The following is a 23,776-nucleotide window of genomic DNA, read 5'->3' on the forward strand; positions in this document are numbered from 1 at the left end:
CATTTAAATTGTCTAGCAGCCACGTTAAAAAGGTAAAAAGAACCAAGTCAAATTCTTTGGGTGATGTATTTTATTTAATCCGGTATATCTAAAGTATTATTTCAACATATAATCAATATAAACATTCTTAATGAGATTTATTACTTATTTTTTAATAATTGTCAGTCCAGCCTTAGCCTCTTTGGCTCAGTGGATAGAGCATTGGCCTGTGGACTGAAGGATCCCAAGTTTGATTCCGGTCAAGGGCACATGCCCGGGTTGTGGGCTCGATCCCCGGCAGGGGGTTTGCAGGAGGCAGCTGATCAATGATTCTTTCTCATCATTGATGTTTCTCTCTCTCTCTCTCTCTCTCTCTCTCTCTCGCTCTCGCTCTCGCTCTCGCTCTCTCTCTCTCTCTCTCCTCCTCTCTCCCTTCCTCTCTGAAATCAATAAAAATATATATTTAAAACCAATGTTCCTTATTAAGGAAAAATTCTCTCCTTAAATGCATACTACCTGTACTGGCTACTATATAACTTCCTAACATAAATTTAAAAAGATAATAATAATTGTCAGTTGACAACATCCAGAGCAGCCACATTGCAAATGGCCAGTGGCTGTGGCCACTGAACTGGACGGTGCAGGTCGAGGCCTCACTTCACTGTTGTGTGAACACCACGCCTCTTGGGCATTGCATGTACGTGGGTTTTCCAGGAATGTGCTACTGTGCAAACAGAGGATTGAGGTTTGACTGTACTTTGTTTTTTCTGGAACTTCACCAAGAGTTCGCACCGTTTGGGGAAGTGAGATCATCCCACAGCACCCCCGTTTCCGCGGTCTGAGTCCCCAACACAGCCCACGCCCCAGCCAGCGCCGCTTGCGGCTTCAGGTCGTGGTGATGCTACCTGTGGGGACAGGCACGGCGTTATTCCCTCCCAGTGTCCTCTGGTTTACCCGCCTCCAAACGTATGACCTTATCATACATCACCTTTATTTCCTCTATGGATTATAGCTGAGAATTATGTTGATTTTTTAAAAACTATGAGTGTAGGTAGGTTGTATATGTATACATTTCTTTTTTGTTTTAATATATTTCATTGATTTTTTTTTAGAAAGGAAGGGAGAGGGATAGAGAGTTAGAAACATCGATGAGAGAGAAACATCTACCAGCTGCCTCCTGCACACCTCCTACTGGGGATGTGCCTGCAACCAAGCCCACCGGCCAGGGCTGTATACATTTCTTACCAGGTTACTATAGGAGATATTGAGCAGATCCAAGTAGTACTAAACTATTGCTAATCATGAAAATATTAGCTATAAATAAGAATATAAAAATGCGCTGAAGCCGGTTTGGCTCAGTGGATAGAGCGTCGGCCTGGGGACTCAAGGGTCCCGGGTTCGATTCCGGTCAAGGGCATGTACCTTGGTTGCGGGCACATCCCCAGTAGGGGGTGTGCAAGAGGCAGCTGATCGATGTTTCTCTCTCATCGATGTTTCTAACTCTCTATCCCTCTCCCTTCCTCTCTGTAAAAAATCAATAAAATATATATTTTAAAAAGAATATAAAAATGCTTGTGAGAAGAAGGGATGTGGGGTCCACAGTAGAGAAGGGCCCTCGCGAGCTTCCGCCCTCCTGCCTGGACGCTGAATGCAGGCAGAGCTGGTCTCTGTCGTGGGGATGGGAGAGGCACAGTGGGCTTCTTTATCTGACAGTCACACAGGACGTCCTCTGAAGGAGCAAACTCAGTGAAGCCATCAGATCAGGCCATCAGGAGCTCTTCTCATAAAGGCTGTCCTGTAGAATGGCCTTGTAAATGCCGCGTTCTCTCACCAGCCCAAATACTTACCGTGAAGTATCAGACCTTCCGTCCGCTCACGTTGGAACCCTTTCCTGCTCTTACTCTATTGGTCCATCGGTATCCTGGATCCCCCGCTGCCGACCTTTACTGGAGTTACTCTACATTTTATTAAAGCTTGCAAATCTATTGGCAGGAAATATACTTAATTTAATATTATAATTCTTTTTTTGTTTTGTTTTTTTGTTTGTTTGCTGTAAATAGCTTTATATTTCCCTTTGGTCCAAGGCTTGGGAGAGGGCCCCAGGGGGTTAACAGGCTGCCTCACGGTTGCAGGGAGAGGCCCAGGCCGGAGCCAGCAGCCCGCGGAGGGGACCAGGTGTCGCCCATCTTCTCCCTGAGCTTCACCTGCCCAGCGGAGAGGGGCTCTCCAGGGAGTCACGGAGCTGGGGGTCGGTGCGGGCAGAGCCCAGGGCTGCGGGTCCACAGGGGCCTGGTCAGGTCTCCAGAGCCACCCCACGCACCTTGGGGAGGCCTCAGCGCGTCCTGGAAGAGGGCAGCCGCCCCGCTGGGGTGCCCTGGCCTCCCCTCGGCCGGCGCTGGGGGGAAGTGGCCCACGCCCTCCAGAGCCACAGCACCAGGGGACGGAAGCCCGGAGCCAGGCAGGTGCGGAGGCTGCAGTGCTGCCGGCCAGGCGGTTGCCGGGCCTCGGTCTCGGGGGGATCATTCTGACGAATCTGGGAGCTCATGGCTGGTTGCTATCATGAGTGAAGGTAAAAACCGGTGTTGGCGGTTTCAGGCGGAGAAAATCCACGATGGTTCCGAAAGCGGTGACTAGAAGAGATTGGAGGCTGAAGAAGGGGCGTCCTGAGTCTGTTCCGTCCAAACACTGTTGAAACAGGAGACGGATCGGGGGTCACTGCGGGCACTGCTGTTATAATTCTCATCCGGCTCCTTTTCATCTGACATTGTCCCTAGTGTTAGGTTTTTCTTTTGTTTGTAGTTGATGTTTGTTGGTAATCTTTATTGTTGAAATTATTACAGATGTCCCTCTTTTTCCCCCCATAGCCCCCCTCCACCCGATTCCCGCCCAGCCCCAGGCCTTCGCCAACCTATTGTCTGTGTCCATAGGTAATGCATACATGCATAGAAGATCTTTGTTTAATCTCTTCCCGTCCCCCCACCCCTGTCCCCCTACCCCCTTCCCTCTGAGAATCATCAGTCTGTTCCATTTCCATGCCTCTGATTCTATTTTATTCACCAGTTTATTCTGTTCATTAGATTTCTTATTCGTTTATTTTGATTTTTAGATTCAATTGTTGATAGGTATGTATTTGTTGCCATTTTGTTGTTCATATTTTTTATCCTTTCCTTCTTCTTCCTCTTCTTTGTCTTTTTTTTTTTTTTAATTGATTTCAGAGAGGAAGGGAGAGGGAGAGAGATAGAAACATCAATGATGAGAGAGAATAATTGATTGGCTGCCTCCTGCACGCCCCCCACTGGGGATCAAGCCCACAACTCGGGCATGTGCCCTTGCCTGGAATCGAACCCGGGACCCTTCAGTCCATAGGCTGACGCTCTATCCACTGAGCCAAACTGGCTAGGGCTCTTCTTCCTCTTCTTAAAGAATACCCTTCAACATTTCATGTAATACTGTTGGTGGTGATGAACCCCTTTAGCTTGTCTGTGAAGCTCTTTATCTGACCTTCAATTCTAAATGATAGCTTTGCTGGGTAGAGTAATCTTGGTTGTAGGTTCTTGCTGTTCATCACTTTGAATATTTCTTGCTACTCCCTTCTGGCCTGTATAGTTTCTGTTGAGAAATCAGCGGACAGTCGTATGGGTGCTCCCTTGTAGGTAACTAAGTGCTTTTCTCTTGCTGCTTTTAATATTCTCTCTTTGCCTTTAACCCTTGGCATTTTAGTTATGTGTCTTGGTGTGGTCCTCTTTGGGTTCCCCTTATTTAGGATCCTCTGCAGTTTCTAGACTTGTAAGTCTATTTCTTTCACCAGGTAGGGGAAGTTTTCTGGTGATAATATTTCTTCAAATATGTTTTCAATATCTTGCTCTCTCTCTTCTCCTTCTGGCACCCCTATAATGCAAGTGTTGGTACGCTTGAAGTTGTCCCAGAGGCTCCTTACATATCTTCACATTTTTTGGATTCTTTTTTCTTTTTTGCTTTTCTGGTTGGGTGTTTTTTGCTTCTTCCTATTTCAAATCATTGATTTGATTCTCAGAATCCTCTCCTCTACTGTTGAATCTCTGTATATTATTCTTTATTTCAGTCAGTGTATGCTTAATTTCTAACTGGTCATTTTCCATTTTTTTGGAGGTTTCTATAAGATTCTTGAGTAACCTTATAACCATGGTTTTGAATTCCATATCCAGTAGTTGGCTTTCTTCCATTTCTTCCACTTGTGACATGTTTCTTTGTCTCCGCATTTTGGCTGCTTCCTGTGTTTGTTTCTATATATTGGGTAGAGCTGCTATGTCTCCTTGAGTTGGTAGAGTGGCCTTGTGTAGTAGGTGTCCTGTAGGGCACAGTGGCTCAGCCTCTCCAGTCACCTGAGCTGGGAGCTCTAGGTGCACCCCTTTGTGGGCTGTGTGCACAGACTTGTTGTAGTTGAGACTTGAATGCTGTTGGTGTCACTGGGAGGAACTGACCTCCAGGCCAATTGACTGTGAGGACCAGCTGTGACTACAGTGAGAGAGCTGCTGTGTAGGAGACAACCCTCTGGAGCAGGACTTGCTTCAGTGGGGCTTTGGTGCTCACTGAGTCTTCCCCTTGAGTGTGTCACTTATGGATGTGTAGAGTTATAATCTGGTATGGATCTGACACTGACCATAGGGTACACTGGCTCTTGGGTCTCCAGGGAGGTGCAAAGTTAACCACTGCCTGGGGCCATCCAGCAGGAGCTACTGAGAGGTCTGAGGATTCCTCCTCTTTGTATCGGGTTTGGAAGTACCCAGATGAGGCCCAGCTATGAAGCAAGGGAGGTTGGTGCTGGTGCTGGGTCTTGGGCCTTTCATTGATAGGTTAGTGCAGTGCTCAGCAAACCGCGGCTCTCGAGCTACATGCAGCTTGCGAGCTGCGGTTTGCTGCTCTGTTGACTAATGAGTTTGCCGACCACTGTCATATACGACCTTTTACCTCTTTGCACACAATATGCCACAATTGCCTAATCCTCACAGCTTCCACCTACACGGTAACATTTAGTCTAGTCCAGTGGTCGGCAAACTCATTAGTCAACAGAGTGGCAAACCACGGCTCTCAAGCCACATGTGGCTCGCAAGCCGCTGTTTGCCGACCACTGGGTTAGGGGATCCCTGACCCAGCTGCAGCTTGTTTGAGAGATTTTAGCCTGAGCAAGGACAGGCCATTCATATGCAAAAGCTGCTGCACACAGCTTGGGTGGGGTTGTAAATTAGATGAAGCGGGTTCTTAGGGAATCACCAGGACGGAGCAAACAGAAATGGCTGCCAGTCAGCCCTACAAATGGTGAGGTCCCAGCAAAGGAACAATTATCCCTGAGAGCACCTCCGTCTGGGAGAAAGCCGCCCCAGAATTCTTGACCTGATGCCAGACAAACCATTTCCTCCTCGTATGTGTCTGTGTTCCCCAGAGCCTCGTGCTGATGCTGGAGCTCAGAGGAAGTGGGACCTTATAAGTTCAGTTCATGGTGCGGCCTTTTAAGAGGAACAACTGGGTCTCCAGCAGCCTCTGTGTCACGGAGCCCCAATCGCACTGGTTTCTATAGCCCATAGTTCTTACTGCCCATAGGGATTTCTCTTCCCAGCTCTGGGACCCTGGGCTGGGGGTCTGGTGTGGGGCTGGGACCCCTTGCTCCTCCTGGTGGCCTCCACAGAGACATCTCCCTCCCAATTAAAAAAGTGGCACACCTGGGTGCCAGACCAGCCAGTTCTGTGCCTCTGTGCCTCCTACCAGTCTCAGTGTGCTTTCTTCTTTACTTCTCTAGTTGTAGGACTTCCATTCAGCCAGCTTTCCAGTGGTTCTGGATGGTGGTTCTATATTTTAGTTGTAATTCTGATGTGGTTGTGGGAGGCGGTATGTGTTTACCTACGGTGCCATCTTCCTGTGTTTTGTTTTGTTTTATTAAAGATCTTTCAATTGAATTAGTCTTTTCAAAGTACCAACTGATGGACTTATACATTTTCCTATAGTGTTTTTGCTTTCAAATGAATTCCTGCTTTTATCATTAATTATTTCCTCTTAATTTTTTTCTTGTTTCATAAGATATTTGAATGTCAAACTCATTAGTTCTCATTCTGGTGTAAAAATATTTAAGGCTATGAATTTGGCTCTGGCTGCAGCATTGGCCATAGTGCAAATCTATTACTGTATAGTGTGCTCGTTTTCACTAAGTTTAAAAGGGCCCATTAATGAAGTTTTGGTTTCCGCTTTGATGAATGTTGTATAATTTACAAGTGCTTATATTGTATTTGATTTTCCTTTTGTTATTAATTTCTAATTTTATTGCACTACAAGGGAGTGTGTAGCGTTTGGGGCAGTTTCTATTTGTTAAAATTTGATTGAGATTTTCTCTTTGTAGCAAAAATATATAATTGTTGCAAATTTTCTATGAATTAAAAAATATGTATTTTCAGTAAAATATAAAGGAACATGGTAGTAAAAAATGAGGAAAAGCTAATTTCTTAAATTTGATCTTTTTTTATGTATTGGGCTTGAATTTGGGTTTTCTTAATGCATACTGACGTGGAAACTTTTAAATAATAATTTATTTAAGAATTTATTTTTCTGCTCCTTTCCACTGGGAAGCCTGAGCACACCCTTTTCACGGTGTGTCCACACGCAGAGCCGTGTGTCTTGGCGGCTGGGCCTCCCCTGCCGGCCCCATCAGTGGCTGCCCATCTGCAGACAGAAAGTTCGTCCCATTCCTGTCACTTTAGACCCAGAGGCTGTGGTCTTGAAGCGCTAGTCCTCGCCCAAGGTGGGAGACAGGGACCGCTGAGAATGGGGTGACGGAAAGGCCATGGTGGTGCCCTGCTCAGCAGCCCTGCCTCTCGGAGCCTCCTCTCTGGGGCTGCTGTCTCCCAGGTTACCCCTCGGGGCCTTGTCTTGGGAGAGGACAGCCAGTGCAGGTCGCAGGCAAACCTCGGGACCCTTGGTCTTGGCTGAGCAGGTGCTCCCCAATATGGTGTCTTAAAGAAGCAGGAGCAAATTGTCTTTGTAGTCTCCCAAGTAACTTAACACCTGCAGAGTGTGTTTGCTATATGTTACACGGAAAGCTTTAGGGGACTGGCTGCGTTTGGGGATGAAGCACCCCACCAAGTTAGAATCCTGCCAACAGGGCAGGGCCAAGGCATTCCCGTTGCACCAGGGCATTCACAGGAGGGTATCCAGGTATCCAAGCTTCTCACTGAGTTGTCAACGCGTGGTCTGCCTTTTCCCTTTCTTATGAGTGACATGCTCTAGGGATTTGACTGCATTTTGTGTAAGTGCAGTCGGATCAGCTTTGCTGCTATAAACTCGGTGCCTCGAGTTTCTGAGTGAAGTCGCATTCTCTGAACACTCACCGCTCAGTCTCAGACATAGACAGCTCCCAGGGGTCGGAGGGCAGAGCACAGGCCTGGGAGACCTACTCACCTCCACCTCAGACCCATGTGTGACCTTTTCCTACTCAGGTGGCTGGTTTTGAGTCTCGTGGTTACGGAATTACTTATATTGTAAAGGTGGCCTTCCCTGCAGAGCATTTTCCCAGAGGCAGGATGGCCACAGGTCAGCGGACGTGGACGCGGCAGGCCTCGGCTTCCCTGCGCTCGGCTGTGAAGCGGGCATGAACCCTCAGGGGTTCCTGGGAGGTCACTCACTACCCCGTCCTCGTGCCCTCACATTTACACTCAGTGCAAGGAGTTTGGGACTAGAACACGGCTTGCCTGGGAGGTCTGGGTCCTCAGTCACCACGTCATCCCTGCACTGGAGCCAGCTGCAAACGTTCCCTCTGTGTCCGGACTTCACCCGTTTGACCCAGCGGATCCACTGAGGGGACTGGACTGTGAACAGAGGGAGCGGAGCCCTGGCGCCTCCCAACAGGTGTGACAGATGCCGGGATGGGGAAACAGGACAGTGACAGGTCAGGGTGAGGCCCGGAGGAGGCAGGTGAGGGGATGGCTTCGGCGCAGGTGGAACTGGGCCACGTTAGATGGCAGCTCCCTGGGACGGGCAGGGAGGTAGGGGATGTGGCCTTTCCCTCACCTGTCACATGACCACACCTAGAGGTAAAGGAACAGGAAGTTAAGTCCCTCACCAGGCAGGCACAGGTCCTTGGCAACACAACCGTTTCTGAACCAGAAGGGGGAGCAGGAGGGATGCCCAACCACCGCTGGCCGTGGGGCAACTCAGCCCCAAGTTCTCAAAGGGCCAGTGACACTCAGGTCCAGGACGTGAGACTCCAACGGGGTGACAGCCAGGTTCCGGCCCCCAGCTAGCGGACAGCGGGCCTGGGACAGGGACTCGACAAATCCAGGCCGATGCTTCGGCTTTTCCGTTTTATTCTGCTTTACCTCTCCGCCTGCTCTGGAGCTCAGAGTGGTGGGAGCTGTGCCCAATCCTGCTGGAGCTCTGACGGCCAGAATGTGCCCCGCCCACGTGGACCTTTCCAGAACAGTGCACTCACGGCCGACTCCCCTTCCTCCTCCTCTCCTCGTGCCCGAACGGGAGGACTTGGCCACCTGGGCCTGAGAGTGGATGCCCAGCGCCGGCGTGGGCAGCAGCGGATGGTTGCTGTCCAGGACACCCAAACATCGAGTTTCCTAGCAACCACGGTGCAGGCGTCGGGCCAAGAAGGGACTGTGCAGCCGGAGGCCCTGGCCTGGGTGCTGGGCAGAAGGAGATGGGCTGTGGATCCTCTCCAGGTAACAATTACTCCCTACGGACAGCACTTGGTGTGCTTGTCTCCGTAAACTGGTTTAGTGAAGAAATGATATAGCAATACACACCCCAAACATTAAAGATTACTTCTACCTTTGAAATTTACCAAAAAGTATAGCCTCTTTGTTTTCTGCCACTGTGAACACATCACCAAAGACAGGTCACTGTTCGTGTCATGTGACCAGAAAAGGAGACCATGCGCTGAAGTGTCCTCCGTGGGAACCGACGGCCCCGCGATGAGCCGAGCCTGAGTCGGCTGTTGGCCCTCAGCCACGAGGCTGTGTGGGGACCACGGCCGCCGGCCTGAGCCAGCCGGCCCGAGCCGCTCCAGGCGGAGGGAGGACTGGCAGGGAAGGCCAGGCGGCCTGCAGAGCAGGGCTTACTTCTGAGGACCGTGTGAGCTGGTGGAAGAATGCAGGACAGGGGTGGGGGAGAGGGAAGCAGTGGGTGTAACAGGCTCACCACACCCTGAACCAGAGGGGTCTGGCTGACACAGGTCCCCGGGGTCGCAGAGAGGCCGGGTTCCTCGGTCCAGGGCACCGTCCTGGCACCAGCCAGTGACCCGACACCAGGCATGGACATATGCGCCCCTCACGTAAGCTGGCATGGAAGTGCATTCTGGGAATATGGTGGCACAAGATTTCATAGCAGGTCCTGAGACTTACTACTTCAGCCATTGTCACCCAACTCGCTCACTCCCATGACAGCAAGAACACTTTCAAGTTCTCATGAAAAACGTGCCACCAGCAAGGAGCTCCCCCCACTCCCGCCCCCCCCACCCCATCCCTGTCCGTCGGCAGGGGCTCTGGGGTCGCAGGCCCGGTGAGCCAGGCCTGGCCGCTGAGGTCCCCAGGACCCGACCCCAGCGAAGCTCACACCGTGGGCAAACTTGTCCTCAGGCCCGCATGAGCAGCCGGAAGTCGGAGTCCTAGGAAATGATCTCGCCAAGAACAGAGAATCCCGATGGCTTTCAAAGCAAAGGCCTGACCAGGCGCCGCTGGGAGCAGGCGCGCGGAGGACACGGGGAAGGAGGGGACCGGGATCCAGGGGGTCAGGTCCACGTCTGCACAGGATCACTGCGGTGGCTCCAGCTCCAGCTCCGGCTCCGGGAGGTCCCCGCGCTGCACCTCGGCCGCTCCCTCCGGCTCCCTCCTCCCTCCGGCTACATCCGGCAGAGCTTCAGCGGGAAGTTCTCGGTGATGAGGTGGTCGCCCTGAAGCAGCACCACGACGTTCACCTCAAATTCTGAGAAGACAAAGGACGGCCCCGGAGGCCCCGGGAGTCAGTGCGGCCGACAGCTCCCTTCCAACCAACAGCGCTCACTCTGGTGACAAAACGCACCGAGTTCCATGGTTTGGAATCGGTTTGGTGAATCCACGGTCTAATTTAAAACCAAAGGTTCTCTCTGGACCAAACATAACGCGCCTTACGAGATCTAGGGGGAAGTGACATTACTGGGACGCAATGGCCTTCGGGACGGGTCCCCAGTGCTCAGAGAGTCGGGCACAGCAGAGCTCCCAGGCCCTCACAGAAGCTTGTCCCACAAACCCAGGCTCAAGTGACTAATGGCCACGGGGCTGTCATGTTCCGGTCCCCGCCCTGACCTCATGCACAGCGCTGGCCGGTCCCTGTTGTGCTAGTTCCCGTCAGTTTATCATCCCCTGCCCTGACCCCACCGTCCCCTGTCCCGGCCTCACCTTCCCCTGCCCCGGCCACACCATCCCCTGCCCTGGCCCCACCGTCCCCTGTCCCGGCCTCACCTTCCCCTGCCCCGGCCCCACCGACCCCTGCCCTGGCCCCACCGACCCCTGCCCCGGCCCCACCGTCCCCTGCCCCGGCCCCACCGTCCCCTGCCCCGGCCACACCGACCCCTGTCCCGGCCTCACCGTCCCCTGCCCCGGCCTCACCGTCCCCTGCCCCGGCCTCACCGTCCCCTGCCCCGGCCCCACACCTACCCCTGCCCTGACCCACACCTTCCCCTGCCCCGGCCTCACCGTCCCCTGCCCCGGCCCCACACCTACCCCTGCCCCGGCCCCACACCGTCCCCTGCCCCGGCCCCACCTTTCCCTGCCCCGGCCTCACCGTCCCCTGCCCCGGCCCCACACCTACCCCTGCCCTGACCCACACCTTCCCCTGCCCCGGCCTCACCGTCCCCTGCCCCGGCCCCACACCTACCCCTGCCCCGGCCCCACACCGTCCCCTGCCCCGGCCCCACCTTTCCCTGCCCCGGCCTCACCGTCCCCTGCCCCGGCCCACACCGACCTCTGCCCCGGCCCCACACCGTCCCCTGCCCCGGCCCCACCTTCCCCTGCCCCGGCCTCACCATCCCCTGCCCCGGCCCACACCGTCCCCTGCCCCGGCCCCACACCGTCCCCTGCCCCGGCCCCACACCATCCCCTGCCCCGGCCCACACCGTCCCCTGCCCCGGCCCCACACCATCCCCTGCCCCGGCCCACACCGTCCCCTGCCCCGGCCCCACACCGTCCCCTGCCCCGGCCCCACACCATCCCCTGCCCCGGCCCACACCGTCCCCTGCCCCGGCCTCACCGTCCCCTGCCCCGGCCTCACCGTCCCCTGCCCCGGCCCCACACCTACCCCTGCCCTGACCCACACCTTCCCCTGCCCCGGCCTCACCGTCCCCTGCCCCGGCCCCACACCTACCCCTGCCCCGGCCCCACACCGTCCCCTGCCCCGGCCCCACCTTTCCCTGCCCCGGCCTCACCGTCCCCTGCCCCGGCCCACACCGACCTCTGCCCCGGCCCCACACCGTCCCCTGCCCCGGCCCCACCTTCCCCTGCCCCGGCCTCACCATCCCCTGCCCCGGCCCACACCGTCCCCTGCCCCGGCCCCACACCGTCCCCTGCCCCGGCCCCACACCATCCCCTGCCCCGGCCCACACCGTCCCCTGCCCCGGCCCCACACCATCCCCTGCCCCGGCCCACACCGTCCCCTGCCCCGGCCCCACACCGTCCCCTGCCCCGGCCCCACACCATCCCCTGCCCCGGCCCCACACCGTCCCCTGCCCCGGCCCCACACCGTCCCCTGCCCCGGCCCCACACCGTCCCCTGCCCCGGCCCCACACCGTCCCCTGCCCCGGCCCCACCATCCCCTGCCCCGGCCCCACACCGTCCCCTGCCCCGGCCCCACCATCCCCTGCCCCGGCCCCACACAGTCCCCTGCCCCGGCCCCACACCATCCCCTGCCCCGGCCCACACCGTCCCCTGCCCCGGCCCCACACCGTCCCCTGCTCTGGCCACACTGACGTGGCTGCTGGCGTCTCCCTGGGTGACAGGGCAGTGCCCTCAAGAGCTGGGACTGCTCGTGGCGGACCCCGCCCAGCATGGCAGCTCTGTGAGCCCCGTGGGGCCGGAAGGACAGCGCTCTGAGCGCCCTGACCCCAGCGGACGGCGTGTCTGTCCCGGCGCGGGCGGCCCTTCTGTGGGCCACGCCCTCGGACTGGGGGCGGGAGCGGCACTCACCCACTTTGAAGTTGGTGGTCTCCAGCGTGGGGCAGGTGAACAGCCGCGGGAAGACCATGTATATGGGCACCGAGAGGCCCCGGCAGACGTCCCCGTCGGCGATCTGAATGTTCTGAATCTCCGTGGCGTCCCGGGCATAGCCTTCGGCACAGCCTGGGGAGGGTGAGCGCCATGTGTCAGAAAGCAGGGCCGTCCAACGAGCCTCCCGCAGCGATCAGGACGCTCTGTGACCGCGAGAACCCGCGGGGACCACTCCCCACCCCCTCCCCGTGCTCGCCAGGGTTCCCAGGGCCCCTCCCTCACAGCCCGTGCTCAGTCCTCAGCCCTCAGCCGGGCAGGTGGGGCCTCACCACAGGTCTCCACGCGCACCAGCTGCAGCTCGACGCTGCGGACGGCGGCCTCCGAGCTCTCCACCACCAGCTCGCCCGTGAGCGGCTGTGTGATGACGCAGTTGGTCGAGTTCAGGTGTCCGCGGACCAGGAACTTGGGGAGCAAGGCTCTCTAACATGAGACGAACACAAGGGCGTCAGGACTGGAAATGACTCCAGTCATTTAGGATAAACAAAAACGGAAAACAGAGACGGGTAATTTTGATAAAACCCACTGGGACCCTGTTTTACAAAATGGGGAAAAGGTAGACTAGTACTGCATCTTCTGTCAGCGTAACTGCCTGCCCAAATTCCTGGAGATGCAGCCCCACACGGACCCCCCTCCCCCGCCGTCCCCCGCACAGGCTCTCAGCCACCCGGACTGTGAGGTCAGACTGGAAAGCTCCTCACGAAAGAAATGATGTATAAAAGCGTCTGAGAAGTATTTAACTCAACTAGTCACGCCAAAAAGTTTTAAAAAATAATAATTTAAGCCCGGCTGGTATAGCGTCGACCCAGGAGGTCACAGGTTCGATTCCTGGTCAGGGCACATGCCTGGGTTTTGGGCTTGCTCCCAGTAAGGGGCGTGCAGCTGATTCACGTTTCTCTCTCTCATCGATGTTTCTCTTTATCTAAAAAAAAAAGAATCAATAAAAATATATTTTTAAAAAAGAATTTAAAATGTTCTGTGTAATACAGTTTTGGCAAGTCGACACATTTATTTTATTTCAAGGAAACGCAGAGAACAGTGTCCCTCCGTGGACTGGGAGCCCGGGGCCTGTCTCTGTGGCAGGAGACTGGTCCCAGGGGAGGGGTGATGTGAAAGCAGGTGAGGAGTCCCACACTGTGGCCGCAGTCGCTGGAGGTAATTCAGAGTTAGACCACCGTCCAGCAGAAATGTAACGCGAGCCACACATGTGACCACATACGTAATTTAAATGTTTCCAGTAGCCACATTTTAAAAAGTAAAAGGAAACAGGTAAAATTAGCCAGCATATCCAAAAGAGTAACACGTCCACATACAATATCTGAAAAGTACGACGTCACGTTCTCTCTCAGGCTGAGTCTGACACCCAGACCTTCCCACAGCGCAGGCCAGCGGTCACCTGTGGCCGGGCCGCCCTACTGGACAGCACAGGCCTGGGACTGAAGAGCAGGGAGCTGGAAAGAAGTCTTTATTCAAGACCGCGTTCTAAAAATAACTAAAAGTAAAAGCAGCTACTTGTTTAGAAAAATAAGCACCAGTAGCACCACATTAAAACTCTTCTGAGCAAATGAACAATGAAAAGCTCTCAAGACCCAGCTGAAGAGCCTCGCCAGCGGCCCCTCTCCTGGCCCAGCCTGATGTGAACACGCACGCCAAACAGCCCCGCCCGGCAGAGCCATGGCGCCACCGAGGCCGCCACGAGGCCACCCCAGGGGCATTTCTGAGACTGTGGTTGACGACGCCGCTCACCAGAGGTCAGGGACTGCAGCCTACAGCTGGCAGAGCGCTGAGAGCGAGCGTGCCCAGCAGGCGCTGGGCGTCAGTCAGACCAGAGGTGGGGGCACCGGGGCAGGGGCAGCCAGCGGGGGCTCCCAGGTAACGCCCAGAGGGTGGGCAACTGGCCTCAGGCAGCCTCTGACGCTAGCCCTCGCCCAGGTGGCCTGCAGCTTCCCCAACGGGGGACTTTCCACCAAGGAGACGCCCAAAGCAGGCTGGGCAAGAAAGGGCAAGTGTCCCAAGTCACTACGGCCACAGTGCAGGAGCCCCGCGGCCCGAAGACAAGCTACGCGCACACCCGACCCTGAAAGAAGCTACAGGGCCAGGCCTCCTCCCCCTACAACTCCAAGCTCGGCTCCTCGGTCAGAGTGCGTTTATAACCACAACAGATTCTCTGGGCCAAGGACAGAGCCTAACAAGACCCTCATCTACAAACATAAACTAGTAACCAGAACCAAGACACAATTGAGGAAAACAAGAGCAAGAAAAGGAGGTACGCACTCTACAGAGAGAACTACCCCCCCACCCCCGGGAACAGCACCCTACAGGAGGGGGATGACGGCGCTGCATCCACCATGAGAGAAAGGGCCAGCGTGGAGGAGAGCCCTGCGCAGGAAGGAATGGTGGTGAGTAAGCATTCCACCCGGAGCGCTAAATACCACGGACAAGCGATCAGTGAGCGGGGCCTGAGCCCAGGGCTTCTCTGGGATGCGTCCAGGAAATGACATCTGAGACATTCCCAGGACTGGAGGCAGGCTCGGCTTCACAGTGCAGGAGACCACTGAATGCCAGACACACAAACTAAAGCCAGGTCCACGCCTGGGCGAGTCCCCCGACATTTCCCAGCACAGGGAGGGGAGAGGTTGGGAGTTTGCAGGGGAGGAGGGATAAGGGAGAGGAAACACAGCAGCTCACACCAATGTGAGGACCAGATTGTCAGCAGTATCACTGGGCACTAGAAACCCAGGGAACTATTTAAGGGCAAATGATATTAGAGCTGGACTCTTCTACCTAGACTAGGATTCAACTGTGGGAGCAAAGTAAGGGGTTTTCCAGCCACTCGAGGGTTCACGCTCACTCCTCACCCTTTCTGAAAGAATGACTCCAGGATGTATTCCAGCTAAACGAGAACCAAGTTGAAAAAAGAAGAAAACACAAGTGAGTAGAATCAATGGCGAGCAATGACCATGGTAAAACTTAGAGTTAAGGCTACGGAATGTGACTGTGAAACTTCAGGCCATGATGAAGAACCCTACCACTGGGAAAATGAAACTGACGACAGCCGGGACTTCGATTCCAAACACAACAAACAAGGCGGTGTGATGAGAAGAAAATGCAAAAACGCTACAAGCCTCTGTCAGAAGGGGCGGATTCTCAATGTTATGTAAACTCAGAACGCCCATGTGTATCTGAACACTTAAGGGAAATTACTAGGAAAGGAGAAACAGGATGTTAGAGAAAAAAGGAACAAACAACACTTAGAACAGAAAGAAAAACACACAACCTTAATGAATGAGGGAAAAATGGAAGAATACAATCTGCCCGAGTCCAGGGCAAGGTGGAAGGAGTACAATGGGACGGTTTTCAAAGCCAAGAAGAATGGCTCTCCACTCCGTTAGAGTCGGGCTGGGTGCGCTGAGAGGGACCGCACTGGGCTGCTTTTATCTATCTGCTCACCACCAACTCCGCTCCAGCTGTCACCACGTTTTCTATCATTTAGATTCTTTGCAAGTAAGAAATACAGACGTATTCTAACCGACTTAAGAAACAGTGGGGCTGACTGGGACAGCCTTAGGGAGCTCTCAGGGAGGTGAGGTCGTAGAGGCGGGGCCCGGGCCCATCCCCAAACACACTGTCCCCGAGTCTCTCCTCGCAAGGCTGATAACTGCAGGAGTCTGCCGGGCCCCTGGGGCGGGCGCTCTCCCAAGCAGGGTGGTCAGTGGACTTTCTGAAGGGCCCACCGCACGGCCCCGCTCAGCTGTGGCTCTGCGGGATGAGGCCAGCCTCACTCGGGAGCCCCGGCCCCGAGCTTGCCTTCAGCCCGACTGGTCAACAGGGCCCCGAGAGCAGGCTGCGGGGTGAGAGCGGGGAAGCACAGCTGTGTCCGTGGAGGAGCAGAGACAGGTGGCCACGCGTAGGCGGTGGGGACTGGGCTCAGGGAAGGGAAGAGTCTAACCACAGTGCAAAACTAGGAGAAGATGTAAGAAATAATAAACACATATCCTAAGAAACTTTTCACAAGTATGAGTCTTCTAAGTAGTTTCCGAGTTTACAGAGACATCAAAGTAGAATTCCAGGCTGTTTGGGGTACAGACGATAACCTGGCATTTCCTCTCGGCACCCAAATGAAGAACCATCAGCAACAGTCTGCAGTGGGATCAGCTGCTAAGCAAGCACCGCTGGCATCGGGGGAGGAGCACGCTACCTCTTTGACGTTCTGTAAGGTTTCGGGCGTGATGGTGAAGTCCACGGGACTCGGAGTCAGTTTCCCCTTCTGAGGCTGGAACAGGAGGGAAACCACAATCAGGGCTGGAGGGCCAAGAGCTTTGCGGGTCAGACTTCTTCCCTCTTTGGAGACACGAAGGGCAGCACGGTGAACCAGGAAGAGCTTGGCACCGAGGCAGGGTGCGTGGGCTCTGAACGCCCGAGGGAACGAGGCTACCGGAGATTGGATAGAGCGGGCAGGCCGGCCCTGCACCAGCGTGCAGCCGGCCAGGGAAGGCCCACACCCACACGGCAGCCGCCGCGTGAGACACGGACCCAGGGCTGTGAGCAGGACAATGTCACCAGGTGTCACACCGAGGCCAGCGCTGCCCGTCACTGCGAGGTCTGCGTGCCCGAGGCCCAGCACCAGCCACGCCGCAGAGGACTCCTGGGAACTTGTACGGCGCTTCCTGGTGGGGCGGAGGCTCCAGTCCCCGAAGGTGACACGTGAAAGGCATTTGCTAAGAACCTTATGTCACTGCTGAGGATCAGGAGGAGGTGGGAGGAGGGGCGACCCCCCCCCCCCCCCCCAGTGTCCCTGTGTGTTCTTGCTGGTTCTGCCACCAACGGTAAGGCCCTGACGCTCTACCAGGCTGGGCCATCTGAGCTGCCTGCCTGCAGCCTGAGGGCTGAGGTGCGTCCCCCCCCAGGGTGTTCACTGCTGCCAACAGAGGTGGGACCCCTGCTGGGACTCCTCAACGGGGCACAAACCCCCCAGGTGCAGCGCCATGCAAGCCCATGGCACCACCCAGGGGACGCTGGGCGCAGGGACCGACACCACGCCGGTGCTCGTGCTGGCCCCGGTGGCCGGCAGCGACAGTGCCAGGCTGAGTCCTCCCTGGAGCAGTACGCCCGCAGGGCCGGGGACGCTCACCGCAGAGTGCACGATGAACTCGCAGGTCTTGGTCAGGTCTTTAGCCAACAGCGACCGCTTCATGTCACAGCGCAGGGTGTACTAGATGGAAACGGAGAAGAAAGCGGCTTTTAGTGTCATTTGTCTCCATCTTAGAATATTCAAGGAGACAAGTCCAGTCAGTGCTTCAGGGAAACTTAGTCTAATAAATGTGTATCTGAAATCAATACACACAGAAGGGTGAGTTAAGGCTTAAAATTAAGGCATTTCTATATTTAAAAACACATGTTAAGGTTACTCCTCAGCCGATTCCCACAGCCATCCTGTGGACGGACCCACGGACCAGGGGTGCAGGGTCCCGCCCGCAGCACAGAGTGCGGCCGAGTGGAGGGTGAGGAGGAGCAGGCACTGAGCAGAAGCAGTGCTATCTGCAAGGGCAGACGGGGGGCCGCAGCCGCCTGCTGGCAGCCAGCTGTGCCACGCAAGGGGAGCCTGCCTGGCCTCTGACCTGGCTCCACATTCCTGGGAGTTGCTAGTTCTATGATCCACATCCCTATTTTGACTAAGTCAGCTCGAGTTGGATTTCTATAACTTGCAAATAAAAGGGTGTGAATAACGGGCATTAACTTTTGGTCACAATGTTTTTTAAGTGTGAAAGCAATAATTAACATACAAGGCAGCTGGTGGTAAGTCAGGGAGGGCTGGACAAAGGGGAAGCGGAGGAAAATGCTGATGCTATGTTCCAGGAACTGTGTTACACGCAGAAGTACTAGCTCAGTTCTAACAACACACATGTCAGAACTGTCAGGGCAAGGGCAGGCACATTAACTCACTTAGTCATTCGGTGACCATCTACACTGAGTGGCCAGATTATTATGATCTCTGAACGCATAATAATCTGGCCACTCAATATGTGTGTGTGTGTGTGTGTGTGTGTGTGTGTGTGTGTGTGTGTGTATTAAGATGCCCGGTGCATGAATTCGTGCATGGGTGGGGTTCGGCCAGTCTGGCCAGGGGGAGGGGACATGGGCGGTTGGCCGGCCTGCGTGCTGGTCAAACTCCTGGTCGAGGGGACAATTTGCATATTAGCCTTTTATTATGTAGGATATACACTGAGTGGCCAAATTATTATGTGTTCAGAGGTCATAATAATCTGGCCACTCAGTGTACTTGGCACACCCTCATGCCGGGCTGCAACCGTAACTGAGCACTTCACGCCAGTTAACCCCTAGGAGAGGCCGTGAAGGCTGCGTGGGGGTCCCTGAGGTCGGCTCTGAAGTCACACCTGCCGGTGGCAGGAGCCCACGCTCCGAGTCCTGACGCAGTTCTGCAATTCGAGCTCAGATTTGTCTGCAAAGCCCTGCCTCTTTCCACCCGTGATCTTTCCCCATCACTACAGCGTGACTGGGGGTATGAGCGGCAGGAGGTCAGAGTGGGCAGACTTGAGCAGGGCACCAAAAGAAGGTGCAGATTCCATCTTTTTCGACCATCAGTAAACAAACATCGACAGGCATGAAGCAAGAAGATGCTCGCCCATAGACTGAGAGAGACTCCTAGAAAGGGTACTTTTAACTGTAAAAAGGGTGACTAGCAGGGGAATGGTCTCAACCAAGACCAAATTATCAGCTAAAACTTTATTATGAAATAAAAAAATTCCTAACTTCAGCCCGTTTGCACATAAGACAACACGTGTCTCGTCTCATTTAGGACGGGGGGGGGGGGGGCCTGCAGCAGGACTGACATCAGAAAAGTACCTTTCTTTTAAAAAAAAAAAAGTACCCTTCTTGCCACTGACCAAAGGGAAGTCCCTCCCTCTCTCTCGCTCGCTCTCTCTCAGTCGTGCCTCCAAACGCGGAGACAATGGCAACTGTGAAAGACATCCAGAACCACAGTGGTGGACAGGAAGTCATAAATTCACTTCCCCTCATGGACAAGGTTTGTTCAATAGAGAATACAGCCTCTGCTAAAGCAGCAGCCTTTGGGTGTTAAACAAAGAGGTGTTTATGCGAATGAAAACAGACAAGCTGGTCGGTGCCAGGGAGGAGGAGGCCTATCTATTACCCCGCAATGAAAGCGCCCTTCACAGCCCGTGTGGCTGCACAGAGCGCGGGGCACAAAGGGGCTCTAAGAAGAAGCGGCAGCGGGGTCCTCGGGGCTCCTGCTGACACAATGGTCACACAGGAAACGGGTGCCCCGGGAAGCGAGGCGCGGACACGGAACACACGGGGTCACGCAGTAAGCGCAGGATTACATTCTGGGTCCACCCACATTTTCAGTGGAAGCACCACCAGCAGGAAGCTGTGAAGACGACTGCATGCTGGGAACTCACCTGAATGTTGACAAACACGCCATGGTAGGTCTCGTACAGAACTTTGTTCCCCTTCACGTGCAGAGGAAATTCAAAAGGAATCTCGGTCTTGCCGCTGGGGAACTTCCCGGGCTTCACCATCTCGATGGTGCTGTTGATGATCTGGATCGGCTGTAAAGAGAAGCCACTCAGTCCACTCAGCTCCCAGTCTCTGTGTCTCATCACTGAGAGTCGGGGCCTGGCCCTTGACGTGAAACTCTAAGAGCTAATGTAGAAAACATGGGACGGCCCTGAATGGGACTACGGTTAATGAGCCCCTCTTTCCTCTTCCCTCTTCCCCCCGCAAATTTGAAAGTTAGTGTGTCCTTCAGGGAAAGGAAACTATAAATACAGAAAAAGAGTCTACGTTCCAGAATCCACCGAATGACAAAAAGGATGGCCACTCCTCTTGCCTGCACGGCAAATCCAGCAGCAGTCGTGTGCACAGGGCAAGTGACAGTCCCGCGGGAGGAGGGTGAGGGCCAGGACCACCGCACACCTCCAGGAGCGCTGGCCTTTGCCATGGCCGGCTCAGCCCTTACCGCTCTCCGGCTCCCATCCAACAGGAATAAAGCCAGCCGCTTCCAATCTCAGGATCTAATCAGAATCAGCTGACCTCGTTTCCAGGTTGGTTAGTAAGTATTAAAAGTGTGACTGTCACTACACTACTTGCAAAATACTGACGGACAACAAGTAAAAACCGCCACAAACAGGAGCACTGCACCAATGCCGTGCACCCAGCACTCCTACCTTCACGGAGTTGTAGAAAGCTTCGAACACACCCACGCTCTTGGCGCTGAGCTGGAGGTTCACGGTGCCTTCCACGGTCAGGGAGAGGCCCTGGTGCTGCACGGGGTCCTTCCCACTGACGACCACCACGCCCGAGAGCATCTCCTGGGAGAGGACGCAGCCACCCGTCAAACGAGGAGGTCCCTTCAGCCACCTTGTTCATTAGCAAAAGCAAGCCTCTTTCACCACCAATTTGTTCAAAGATGCAGACATTCACCAATTCACTTATTACAGATCAGACGCCAGGAGGCCAGGTGAGAAGGGCCCCGGGTCGGGTGAGGTGGGGGTGGGTACTGATAATTACAGGGCAGGCTGGGCACACAATCCCATCCCATCCCAGCCTTCCAGACACATCTTCATTTCCGGCTGGGAGAGTCCCAACAAAGTCTGAATTCAAAAGGGCAGAGAAGGGCCTGGGGCGAATGGCAGAGTCCCCCTACGTGAATGGCAGCGCTCTCTTCAGAAGGGATGCAATAAAATAAAACCCTTGTCTCGAGGTTCTCTCTCAAGGATGCTGACGAAAGTGACTGCACATTTCCACGTGCAGGAGTAATTGAACACAGCGCAGCCCAGCGGGCTCCCCGGAGAGCCCAGAGGTTATCTACACTGCACAGAAGGCAGCGGCATCTCACCCGAGAGCTTCCTGTCCCTCCACATCCGGTCATCTGGCGAACGTTCAAGGCCAAGGCCCTGGTTCACAAATCATTTCGCATCATCTCCACTTATCTGAAGATGACTACCAAGTGAGATAATATGGACATTCACTACATTCTTTCATGCATGACAGTTTCTTTCTGTCCACGGAACTTCACAGTTTCAATTTGCTCCGGGTGAGGTTGGGGAGTACGAAGAGGAAAAGGAAGTTGAGGAGATTAATCAGCATCACCCAGAACAGAGATTCTACAATAAATACAAAACAATACGTTTCTTAAATGACCTTCAGAAATGTGGCGTGACTGTTGCCAAACCATAACATGACAGAAAGTTGACAACAAAACTAGAAAATAAAAGAAAAACAGGAAAAATGACCTGCAGTTCAAAGCATTAAAAACACATCTGTCCTGTTGGTGTTTAAACCTGTCTACCTTCTATTTCCTCCAGTCACTAGAGAAAAAGCTTTCACCAAGTCCTCTCCTGGGGCGGACTCGGGAAGCCGGCCTCGGGATTAAATGTGCCGGGTACATGTCTTTCCCACTCCCCACCTCACAGCCCTGAAGTCTGAGCGAAACAAACACTAGCATCTCCATTTTAAGCAGAATTGAAGGAGTAGAGCTCTTAATGTAAAAAGCTCATGAGCAAATTTAAATGAAAATTCCTCTGACATGGCTTTTAAATTTAATTAAAATTAATTCTATTAAGTTTTGTATAACCCAAATCAAACAAACCTAACTTTCAAAAATTTAAATCCACCAGTATATTTTTTAAAACACACTTCAGCCCTCGCCAGTTTGGCTCAGTGGATAGAGCATAGGCCTGCAGACTGAAGGGTCCCAGGTTCGATTCCAGCTGAGGGCACAGGCCTGGGTTGCAGGCTTAATCCCAGGTTGGGTGGGGGGGCGTGCAGGAGGCAGCCGATGGATGATTCTCTCTCATCATTGATGTTTCTTTCTAACCCTCTCCCTTTCTCTCTGAAATCAATAAAAACATATTTAAATAAAACAACACACACTTCATTGGTATGTCCCAGAAATAAAATGAGACAAAATAATTTCATAAACACCAATTAACACAACGGCCGTGAGGAAAGTTCTGCTTCTACTCAACCAGGACATGCTCAGGGAGCCTCCTGGGACGGGGACTGGGTTGGCCTCGGGCTGGCATTTGATAACCAGGCGCCACAGAACCTCCCTACTGCACAACAAGGACAGGCAGTGAAGGACCTTGGGAGTAAGCAGAGTAAGTACTTCATGACCCAAGGGACTCTCTTGTCATTCTTCGATTTTAATTAAGAAGGAATATAGTGGAGAGAATACAACATTAATAAAATATTTGTAGATAAATTAGGCATTCTAACAATATACAGGTCTAGTCAACTTCGACCAACAAAAGGAAGATACAGAATTTGTCCAAGAACAGCCCAACGAGCCAAGAATTTTAGAAACAGAAGAGATTTCAACAAGTTAAGACTCACAGTAATGAGAAAACTATCTTTTTCTCGTTTTAATTGAGCTATAATTGATATGTGACATTGTGTTAGTATTAGGTATACCAGGCAATTCTTGATTAATCCTGGCAAAGGAGGACAGAATGAACTTGAATATTAAATGAGACTGAATATAAATTAAGGAGAACTTCCCCGCAGACTTGCGTCTAGACTCTTGACAAGGAGAAAACAGTGCCCATTCTTCTCCCAACATAGTAAGTGGAGGTTCTTCAACTGAGGCCACGACTTCAGAGAGAGGCCGCTCAGACTTAAGGATGGCAATGAACCCAGAAACAATGTACAAAGCCATGGGCACGTGCTGTTTTAGGAAGAAGAGCCATAGCGTTTGGCCTCTCAATCCAGGAGGCCCTTGACCTGAGAAAGACAAGACACACGGAGAAGAGAGATGCAGGCCCCACGCGTGTGCACACACAAGACAGAGTAGCAGATCCTAGTGCTCTGACTACACACCTGGGCCCTGAAGAGGGCCGTGGCCTGAGCGATGGCCAGAGGGGCCAGCAAGCAGCCTGGGTCCCACCAGCTCTGTGGAACCTTACCCTCTGCGAGGTGAGGCGTTCAGGCAACCACACCATTCGGCGCTTCTGCAAATCAATGCAAGTCTTTGTCCCGGAGGAGCCATGTCTAGAGAAAGGTCCCAACAGCCGCCTTCAACCACAGACCAAAAGATGAGGCTGGAACAGGGCGCTCAGAGGCGACTGTCACCCCGCCTTCAGCCATGCTGGCTTCCTCAGCAGAAACCACGGCCCTGAGGGTGGTAAAGGGAGCCCTTTTCGAACTGTGTCTTCTCTAAACGTAAGAGGCCACTACCAACCACACAACGTTTTCTTTCTTGTTCTTGGGAATGAAATACCAAACCCATAATCAGACTCTGGGTTTGAAGACGTTGACATCAACTCCGCATCCCCCCGCCTTCCTGGAAATTATCCAACAGAATAAGAAACAAAACCACAAACTCCATTTTTGGCGAAGCAAAAAAACGGTTCAATACCATCAAAGAGGTGGAGGAGCTACAAAAAGAGCGAAGGTGGGGGCACACATGCAGGAAGAAGCCAAAACAAGGCCATGGCTGTAGAAACAGCTTCTGAAAGGCGAGGGCTCGCTGGAGAAGCTGGTCAGGTTTTCAG

The 23,776-nt window shown here is 53.9% G+C and overlaps 1 protein-coding gene across 1 annotated transcript in view; it reads right to left on the reverse strand.

Moving 5' to 3' along the window:
* Nucleotides 1-5,748: 5,748 nt before the first annotated feature.
* Nucleotides 5,749-23,776, reverse strand: part of VPS26C (VPS26 endosomal protein sorting factor C) — a 30,636-nt gene continuing 12,608 nt past the window's right edge. Inside the window, exons 2-8 of the mRNA XM_079766709.1 lie at nucleotides 20,450-20,593; nucleotides 19,682-19,831; nucleotides 17,374-17,454; nucleotides 16,441-16,515; nucleotides 12,515-12,665; nucleotides 12,165-12,317; nucleotides 5,749-9,930 (exon numbers count right to left, since the gene is read on the reverse strand). Of these exons, the coding sequence (XP_079622835.1) occupies nucleotides 9,848-9,930; nucleotides 12,165-12,317; nucleotides 12,515-12,665; nucleotides 16,441-16,515; nucleotides 17,374-17,454; nucleotides 19,682-19,831; nucleotides 20,450-20,593 (837 nt within the window). The 3' untranslated portion in view covers nucleotides 5,749-9,847. The remainder of the gene's footprint in view (nucleotides 9,931-12,164; nucleotides 12,318-12,514; nucleotides 12,666-16,440; nucleotides 16,516-17,373; nucleotides 17,455-19,681; nucleotides 19,832-20,449; nucleotides 20,594-23,776) is intronic.

This window comes from Cnephaeus nilssonii (genome assembly GCF_951640355.1).
Source record: "Cnephaeus nilssonii genome assembly, chromosome: 3".
NCBI classification, from domain to species: Eukaryota; Metazoa; Chordata; class Mammalia; order Chiroptera; family Vespertilionidae; genus Cnephaeus; species Cnephaeus nilssonii.